Genomic DNA, 10,189 nt, shown 5'->3' with positions numbered 1-10,189 from the left:
GTGATTAGTGCACGACTGGCTGCGATTGTAATTTATTCATGGCTCTCTGGACAAACGTCAAAGTTACTTGCACATACAAATGGTCCACACCTATTCTTTTTAGTTTACTGAGCAACGCCTTTGCATTTGTCCAGTAGTTGATGCATAATAATGGTGTTTTTTGTTCTTCGCGAAAAAAAATGAACCTCTTCAGGGGAAGATATAACTGTGGAAATTAATGCGAACGTCTCAAGGTGAATTAACCGACCGAAGACCGGCTGATTGAATGAAACAATGTTTCAATCTCACGCCTACAAGACCGACTAGTCAGTCGACTCTATGTGTAATGTGACCTATTATAATTGCCGAAAATGTGTTGTTTTTTTGTTTTTTTTGCTGAAGGATATTTAATTTTATAGTAATCTATAGTAATATTCCAATTACACTCACGTGTCAGTGTTCTGATGCTTCCAGTTGTCGACCAACATGAAATATTGGCCAACGTGTGCCGTCGACAACCTTGTTTTGAACCATGACATGTACAGTCGCCATGCAGCGGTTTTGAATTCGAATCAAACAGTTATAAGCGCGGTGGTCGTTGCGCAGCACGTGCTCGAATTTCATGTAACTAAACAATGAATTTTACACGCGTTGTAGTATACGTCGCTATGAGTCCCACATCGAACAGGACGCGGCACGACGGCCACCGCCCTTTAATTTGACACTGTTATAACGAAGCGATCAAAGACGGCCTGAGCTCTGTCAATCTCAACATGGAAAATATGACTTCGCGTGACAAGCCTGGACCTAAATTAGTCTGTGCCAATTTTGATGGCGCATCCGTCATGCAAGGACGGAAGTCGGGAGTTGTTGCCCATATATACCAGGATTGCTCACACGTTAGAGCTCGCTGTGCTTGACAGTGTCAAGTATCTTCCCGAAATAAACAAGTTTGAGAACACCGTGAAAGGCCTCTTTAACTTTTATCACTACAGCCCAAAAGAAAGACGGGATTTAAAGTTAGTTGCACAAATTCTGGACGAGGAATTGGCACATCTATCAAACAGGTCAGTGTTTAATAAATTTTAATTACTTCACAATTCACAATTTTATTATTTTCGTCTAAACAAATATTTACTGGATTATTCAATATGCGTGTTGAAATCCCTTATGTATATAATTGCCTTTAAGTATAATATTAATAATATATAAATGTACAATATACTTTTTTTTTGCATTTACCATGGTAATACTAGTAAGCAACAATAACACTTATTTTATTTTAAATTTAATTTAATTTAACTAGAATGATTTTTGGGTTTGCATGTTTATTTTCCTCAATTTTTCTATATACTGTGAAGATTTGTTCGTTTGATAAACTTATATATTTCAAAGATCTTGAATGTTTTCTTGTTTATATTCATGTACTATTAATTTGTTGATTTACTCCTAGGTTAGATGGTTATCCAGCTGACTAATATTGTTTTAATTTACATATACATTTTTGTTTACAGATTTGACAACTTCTTTGAGCCACCTATCTCCTACTTTGAAGCATTTGACATAACTCGTTGGCCAGCAGAAAGGGATAAACTTGTACTTCATGGTGTAGATGATGTCACTGCTCTATTTAATCACTTCAGTCCTCTGTTTACTGAGGAGGAAGTGGCATTGGGCATTGAGCAGTACACCAATTTAAAATCAAGGATGAACGATCTACCTGTCACTGGGATGTATAAGATGTACCAGCATCTGCTCACTATCAGGCCTCATAATCTGCATGTTATCTTAAAGCTGATTGATATCATGTTTACAATTAGCTGCAGTACTGCTACTTGTGAGAGATGTTTCTCTCACATGAAGCAAATCAAAACTGCAAACCGCTCCTGTCTAAAGCAATCATCCTTACAAGCTTTGCTTCGTACAAAGTTACATGGGCCTACCATAGTAGAATTCAATCCACTACCAGCAATTCAACATTGGCTTGAAAGTGGTGGGACGAAACATATACATGGACACGCTCTTCAGCATGATGAATCAGAGAACAACATCATATGAGTAAACAAATAGCAATATTTGTGAATGTGATGATGTAACTGTTATGAAATAAATAATGTATTCCATTAATCCTAATCGTGTGTGTTTTCTTCACATAATGTTACAATATACACTTATGCAAAATGGGGCAAGCATAATTTTCATCAGGGCAAGTGATATTAAAAATCTACTTGTCCTGTGGCAAGTAAATTTTTAAAAAAAATTTCGAGGCCTGTTGTATATGTCGCATGGAGCCCACATTGCATAAGACGCCACCAGGCGACTGCTTCGCTTCAATATTATAAAATATACCATGAGTACTTTCGTTTTTTAAATAATGTTTGTAACTATAATTCATCGGATGTGTGGGAAGTATCCAATTACTGTATGTTAACTTGGGCAGACATCCCACGTATTATATGTTAAATAACTGAGCATAAGATTCGGACCATATCACCATAGCGCACCTTATCGCTTACGTCACGCATCATTTACTAGTAACAATATAACAGTAGTCGGCTGTATTGTCGGGAGCAAACATCCGGGTCTTTTCGCCGCCTGGTAACCATCACAGTGAAAACAAAGGCCGAAAACTCTCAGAAATTTTACTTTGGGATAGTTGTTGAGGCTCTCCTGAGCAGCGTAACAAGATTACCGCTACGGGTGGAACATAAATAAATTTGCTGTGGTTGCTCAGGATTACTTCAAAGTTTTCTCAACTGCAGCTGTTTTCACCGGCATTCCACAGCAGGTAGCGCAAACCCCATAGACATACATGGTTCAGTGCAATCTCTTTCCCATGGATCTTTGCGCTTTACGCAATAGTACCTTTGTCACAGGCAGCCTTCAATATTGTGGTCAATCACTACACTACGCACGGCCATTTTTCCGCGGTTGTTTCATTTGAAACCGTATGTGACATCCGAACTATTTATTAATGTCAGACTTCAGTAAAAAACGTAAATACGAACCATTTTATCGCGGACTATGTTTTGCAACGCGATGTTATTGTAGTGAAATGGCGCACACGATACACTAAAACTGGGAAGAAAAAAAAAAAAAAACGTCCTGTTAACGTATGATATAGTTGAGAAGAAAACATTAAAGACTAATTTCACTGAAAGTGATTCCTAACATTTCCGTTCATCTTGTATTCTGGTGAATATTTCAATACTATTTCTAACTTGAACGGGTTTGACTTTCCGCGTCTAACACCCATAGAACACAAAGGTTCTAATAAGTTTATAAAGTTAGTCATTTATTGTACAATCTAAATTACGCTTGCCCAACGCAAGTCACGTATATTTTAATTTAATTAACCGAACATTTTAGTCATGGTGTGAAACGTCATATTAAAGTGATGTGATTAAAGTGATTAAAGTGAACATATTCGAATATGCAAATGAGTTATATGCAAAGTAGTGATGACGTAGCTCCGCCCCTGGGAATATTAAGCAGATACCAAAATGTGTTACACAAGGTATTCTGAGTTCGGTTTCCATGTAGACGTCACCTGCTTTGCAAAAATACAACAGAATGCTAAAACAAATAGTTCCCATTTACCATACTTCCCCTGTCATAAGCCCCTTTTCGGGTATAAGCCCACCTCTCTATTTTTAGACATTTAACGAATGGAAGGCATCCCCGGTCATAGGCCCAAGGGGTTTAAACTTATTAAAATACGTGTGTAAAAATAGTGCTTCATTGCATAAAAATCTTCATTGGTACGGTAGTTCTTTTTATGAAGTGATTTCACGAGAAAACTCACGTTAATTTCACGGTACAATAATTTATGTTTCGTCGCAACTTGTTGTGTTTCCGAAAATAACAGGTAAACACTCACATAATAGCTTAAATGTAGTTTTTAAGTGGAATAGTCCTTTTTTTCAAATATTTATTTCAAACACATAAAATCACAGAAAATAATTTCACCGGGGTGCTAAGCAAATTGGTGTTGGGCAAATTAAAACAAACTAGCACTATTTTGCATGGTCTTTGGGGAGACTTTGATGAAGTGTGTATTTGATTTTTATAATGTGCCTTATATATTCGTCAGTATGTTTGCAAATGAATTATCCCTTGATTGATATATGTTATACTGTTATAACATGCACAATATTTTCCCAAAGTTGCGCCATTCCGTATAAAATTATTTTTTAACAACATGAATAAAATGTTCATTGGTCATTAAAACCATGTGTTTGTTGTAATACTAATATAAGTTTATTTTCAAATTTAATGAGCCTATAATATTACAATGCGCGGCGTTATGTTCTGATAGTAATATGTAGATCCCAATCTTTTGCATTTGCTGCACACAGTGTGCAAAGCCTCCCGAGTCTAATCAGATGAGTACGCCTATATTCAGCCTGTGAGCCGAAATTCTACCCACACACTTATATTTTAATGTGATGGCCGTTATCTACTGTGAAATATTTTATTTTAGCTGGAAATAATTTTCGCTGAAAAGACTTTTTGGGTGTTTTGTATGATGGAATATATTTTCTCTGATTTTTGACGAGTTGAATAGAAAATAAAGGAGAAAAAGATATATTCGCTGGATTTTATTTTCATTGAATCATTCCTTCAGCGAAAATAGCGAAAATTAATTTCAAGCGAAAATAAAGTATTTTACAGTATTTTGTAAATTTGCCATGCAAAATCGGGTCAATGCAAATCAAGTATGTGTATGATTGGCTAGCCAGTTCTGATCTAGCAGCCAGACCAATCAGAGAGTAGCTTGTATGTTAACATTTTTTTTTCGGCGAATCAAATTCCACCTTGTATATGATATGCTTCTCATCGTCTGAGAAACGACAGTACGCTCGTATATAACAAACTAACGTATGCATTTTGTGTATTTTTTCCATATTTTACAATTTAGTATCAATGCAATTTTATTGCGTCATATTTTATCTCTTTTATCACTTTGAAGTCGTAAGCAAACATAGTTGTTATGAAGCGCGCAAGCTCGAATTCTTTTGATAAAATGTTACGCTATGCACTACGCATGCGTTAACATTTATTGTATTCATACTTACCTCGTGAAAGAGTTTGATCGTAAAATTATTTCAAATAATTGATCAATAAAATAAAACTAGAACATGGCGCACTCGGGCGTACCATTATGAAATACACAACCGTCTATTGTAGATTTATACAAGGACTGTAATATTATTGTTTGCTGTGTCTGCGTCCCTGGCTGACGCCTTGCACAGTATTATTCATGAAGCGCGTGGAATCGGAAAAGTACTGCCATGTCGATGTACGTATTGATAACATGTGTATTACAGGTGTTTGCAGACTCGTTTGATGCAGGCACGCCATTCAGTCCTCGGTTGTAATGACAAGAACTGTGTTTCTTATTCTCGCTTAAAGCGATCAATTGCAAGCCTTAACAAATTACCTTAGAAAACACACATTCTTTGGTCTGTGGTTCACCACAAAAACGACTCCGCTTTTTGAGAGTGCAAATGAACATTAAGAAACATAATTAAATCAAAAGGTAAAATATATTCTTTGTAGGTTCGGTATTATCTCAGGTCAATAATATTACACTTTTATTAGTCTGAGGTGTTACGAATGACGTTCCCAAATAAAGGCGACATTTTGCCATGAAATGTCCAGTGGTCAAATTCTCGTGACGCCATATCTAATTAGTGTAATTTTCTATATTTTTATATGACTTTCATTCGATTTGATTTGAACTTTTGCTTAAGATTTAAAACGCTGGCGGTTGTTGCACACCCCGCTTTCAAATTTCGTGCGAACAACCAATGTGCATTGAGGGCGTTTATGAGTCACACAAAGCCCATCTAGGATACGGCGTGTCGCAACGCCAGTCGCCCCAAACAAAACAGATAGCAGAGTAAGCAATCGTGCAGCAAATTACCATTGTTTCCTATGGCAACAACAATTTCAAAACCGTGCACGCATAATTTCATTTTAGGATTTGTAATCTCGCAATGTTTTGAATTATTGGAACGATTTTTTAAAATCAATTTCTTCAAGTGCATGTACCAACACCTATACCACGTTCTTCCAAACGCAACATTCTGTAATCGCAAAAGTTCAACAGACTCTCGCTAGTAGCTATAAATAGCGCTACCGCAAAAGTCCCTCACTGCCAGCGAGGCACCGCCCACCGTCAACACAGTGGAACGTTCTATTCAAATTTGAGCACCCGCCATATGGCGATTATGACAAAAATAGTTTTGAAAACAATATGACATATTTGTAAATGTGGTGACGTCTGTTGATTGGTTGATGACGTCGATGGACGCCAGGCTAATGGTGGATGTAAATATCGCGCAAAGGCTGCAATGACGACGCCCGCAAAGTTATGCAGAATATCGAAGCTATAGGCTGGTGGACCTATTACCAGGTACGGCTGTACGGCTGTACTGCTTAGCTCCCAGGCTCATCACTCTATGCCTGGTGGCAGCGCTGTCTTCGCTACATGGCAGAAATCAACAGGTGCTGCGCTTGAAAGAACTGTATTATCTTTGAACAATGACGAAAATATTTCTTCAGATTCTTCGTCTTTTTCTGCGCAGGCTTCGGCCTGTGTTGAATCAGATGAGAGAACGCCAACAGAACATTCACCGTCCGAAGGCAAGACGATATTCGAGCCGACGAAGACGGAAACCTTCCTATGTACCGATATATGCGGATACGAACTCCAATATGCCGACTGAGGTTATTAATCCCGATTGTGATTCGGGTTATTCGCGAGAAATTGACTCGTGCCCAATGCCACCGTGCCTGTCATCCGCCCAAATCGTTTCCCGGGGACTCCAGTTTGACGATATTGAAATTAACAACCTGATAGGTAGTGGTGGGTTCGGAGCGGTGTATGAGGGGTGCTATGGTGGGCGAAGGGTGGCTGTGAAGAGAATCAATATTTTTAACAAAAACAAGAGAGCTGCTGTTGAGAGTTTTAAAGCGGAACTGGTAGCTTTGAGGCTGAAACATACAAATATTGTGCGAACCATACTGGCGAGCGCCGGTGATAATTTCTCAGATTGTGCCATCATAGTTATGGAGTACGCCGGTGATCTGAACCTACAACAAGTGATTAACGACAGCCGGGACCCTTTACCACGGGAGAGGAGAATAACTTATTCCTTGGATATTGCCAACGCGTTATTTTATACACATGATAATGGAATTGCGCATCTCGATGTGAAGCCGGCGAATGTGATTATAACGCCCGATGACAGATGTAAGCTCGCCGATTTTGGTTGCTGTCAGACGGTACAGGACGAGATCGACGAGGGCCATGTCAGTCCCACTCAAAGATCCTATCTAACAGGTACGTTTGCTTACAGAGCCCCCGAGTTGTTACGAGGGGATGTCCCCACTACCAAAGCTGACATCTACTCTTACGGAGTCACCCTTTGGCAGATGTTGACACGGGAACAGCCCTTCGCCGGTGAAAATCAACATGTGGTCATCTTCGGCGTGGTAGCATATCACCTGCGTCCGAGTTTTACAACCACAGTATTGAACAACATGGACGAGGCCTGGTACGTTGACGCTATTATGCAGTGTTGGTCACCAAAACCAGAACAGAGACCGACCGCTACAAAACTGCTTGAGAAACTCTCCTCAAAAACTCTATTCAAATGGTAGTTGGAAAGTGACTCTCCATATCACGTGGATGGGTTGCAATGCCGATGTTCATTAGTTTAAAACGTTGAACACAATACCATTATTTTTGTACGAAACATCGCCAATCATTTGGCCCGAACTTTGCATTAAGGCGCGCACACCTTTGTGTTTTTAAAAAAGAAAGAAAATCCAATACTTGTATTTAAAAAAAAGCGGAACGCATTGAAATGTCGTGACTCCACGTTTGAAAGCGTTAATAATAGAAATAATACAAATATCGATTTGACTGTTTGAGAGTGTTACATGGAGCTCTTGACACTGCCATTGTCGAATAACACACCAATTAAATTCCACCAATATGCGGAGGGAATGACCAAAGAAGTCGAGAAATTTAACCATTTTTGGTATATAGCTTTAAAAACTGGTCTTATTAATGTCGTTTTTCTATTTTTATTATTTTCCAATTTGGATAGTTATTATTTTTATTATTTTTCAATATTTTAATAGTCGTCCTATCGTACCTGTGTTGTATTTTAATGTAATGTAATGTATTGTATTGTATTGTAATGTGATGTGGTTACATTTTTTCAAAATCGTTTTTTTTTTTCGTTGGAGGTTTGATAGTTTTCTATATTTAAACTCGTACCATCATATTTGCCTACGTGATCAAGATGGTATTTATGACACACATTCTTTCACTGAATAACAATGTCATGAGAATAATGTATATTTTGTACAATTTGCATATGTATATTTCACTGAAATTCTTGTAGATACTATTCACAGATTCTGTACGATATTTACCGCTGCCTAACATTTCGTCTAACAAGTCTTCCAGGGACCCCCGGTCTGCGCATGCGCGTTTGTATATTTGTAAAAATATATATATATATATATTGCACACGGTTAAGAGAGTGACTTTAACTAAGTGTACAGATCTAATGTAAAATCATTGTACTTATTTTCTATATTACCTTTTGTATAATTTGCTACAGTCGGAGATGTGTTGATTTATTTACTGACGTGTATTTATGATGGTGTAAAAGAATAAAAAGTGAGAAAAAATATTTACAGAATAAAACATATTTATTAAAAAAAACATCCCCGGGAATTAGTGTATTCATGCGCGCATTAACACATCACTGCACTATTTGTTAGGTCTCCGCTTGACACGGACTATGTTTTGCTATATTTCAGGCAATTGTTGTTAAACCTAATTTTAAGTGTTTTTTCGAATTTTAACATAGTTTCGTCGGTGCCGTTTTGTAATTCAGCTCCCGTAAATGGGCGCTATAACGGCAGCAGCTATACCAGAAAGGGGCACACCTGAATTTCACGCACACTGGTTTTTACGTTATAATACCTGATTTTAATTACTTTCGTAGCTGGAAACCAGAATGATCCTTCTCTCTGGAGATTGATCAAGCCTGGATTCGCTGTTGCAGCTGGGCAATGGCGACGAATCTCTGCTGATGATTCTCGTAGCACATACAGCATTCACCCGTGATCTAGGTCACACAACTGTCGTTTTTCAAAATATGCAACAAACCGGATTACTGGAGTACAATGTGAACTGTTTGCCCTGTCATTAAAAGGGTAGTTTGGTGTCATATTCAGATACATATAGGTTAATATTAAAAAATAATAATACACGCGCTTACCATGACTGTAATTTAATAACGGGCAGTTATTTATCTATGTAGAATACATATGTCAATATAAATACGAGTGTAATATTTTTGCTGAAATAATAACATCGTTTCACAGCACGGCATGGTGTGTTTGTTTTGTTGGTTCCATTCAGTAACCTGTTGATTAATTAATCTACAGTTGCGTTGACGTCCCTTGGAGTAATCCCCATATCATATGTTACACTGATTTAGCAAGAAGGTTTTCAATTGGCTTACAGGCTAGGGCCTTGTTTTTTGTACCACCATCTGTCCAATCTGAGGAGCGCTTTCGAAATATTATCTGGTCTTATATCGTCATGGTTGTTTACAAGTCGGTTGCTTATCGCTCTATACAAGCGTATACCGAACTTATTAAAACGCTGGCGAATGAAATTTGTCGTCATCGCAGTGCTCGGATATCCGTGGTATTGTCAAAGTCTAGATTTAATACATTTATTTAATAAATAATAACTCGAACGATAATGTATATGAAAACCCAATGTTTATTAGTACTTGACAAAAACAACATGGTGGGTGATACATTTATTTCGTAAAAGAGTTATTACGAGTTAAAACCAGCGTAAATCGCGACATAATCACGTGATGTGTCCATGAATATCCCCAATATATAACACAAGTCCAATAAATACAATTTCGGCACTTTGTACAGTTGGTCTTTGTTGACGTGAGAATATGTAGACTAAACAACCGCATTTTTTATAGAGTACCTGGCGACAGGTTGTCATTTTTGTCTTGGACCTGGGGATAGGAAGATGAAAACTTATATTTTGTTATAAAATCTTCTCAACATTTCCCATTTATATTAATATTCTGTCATAATTATTGTGAAAGTCTGAGCGCCTTCTCTGACAAACAATTTTCGGCGGGAC

General features: G+C 37.7%; 2 protein-coding genes across 2 annotated transcripts; both read left to right on the top strand.

Annotated features, from left to right (window-relative positions):
* The first annotated feature begins 810 nt into the window (after window positions 1-810).
* On the top strand, window positions 811-2,165 carry LOC146731585 (zinc finger protein 862-like). The gene is made up of 2 exons (XM_085492938.1): window positions 811-1,046; window positions 1,494-2,165. The coding sequence occupies exons 1-2, from the start codon at window positions 811-813 to the stop codon at window positions 2,035-2,037; spliced, it is 780 nt and encodes a 259-aa protein (XP_085349064.1). The 3' UTR covers window positions 2,038-2,165.
* Window positions 2,166-6,407: 4,242 nt separating this feature from the next.
* On the top strand, window positions 6,408-8,728 carry LOC100375530 (serine/threonine-protein kinase mos-like). Its single transcript, XM_002736186.4, has one exon. It carries the CDS (start codon window positions 6,529-6,531, stop codon window positions 7,648-7,650), a length of 1,122 nt encoding a protein of 373 aa, XP_002736232.4. The 5' UTR covers window positions 6,408-6,528; the 3' UTR covers window positions 7,651-8,728.
* Window positions 8,729-10,189: the final 1,461 nt, after the last annotated feature.

The sequence above is a fragment of the Saccoglossus kowalevskii genome, chromosome 18 (assembly GCF_978046115.1).
Source record: "Saccoglossus kowalevskii chromosome 18, keSacKowa6.1, whole genome shotgun sequence".
Classification (NCBI taxonomy): Eukaryota; Metazoa; Hemichordata; class Enteropneusta; family Harrimaniidae; genus Saccoglossus; species Saccoglossus kowalevskii.
The sequence above is the reverse complement of the archived record's forward strand: the minus strand, read 5'-3'. Positions and strand labels throughout refer to the sequence as shown.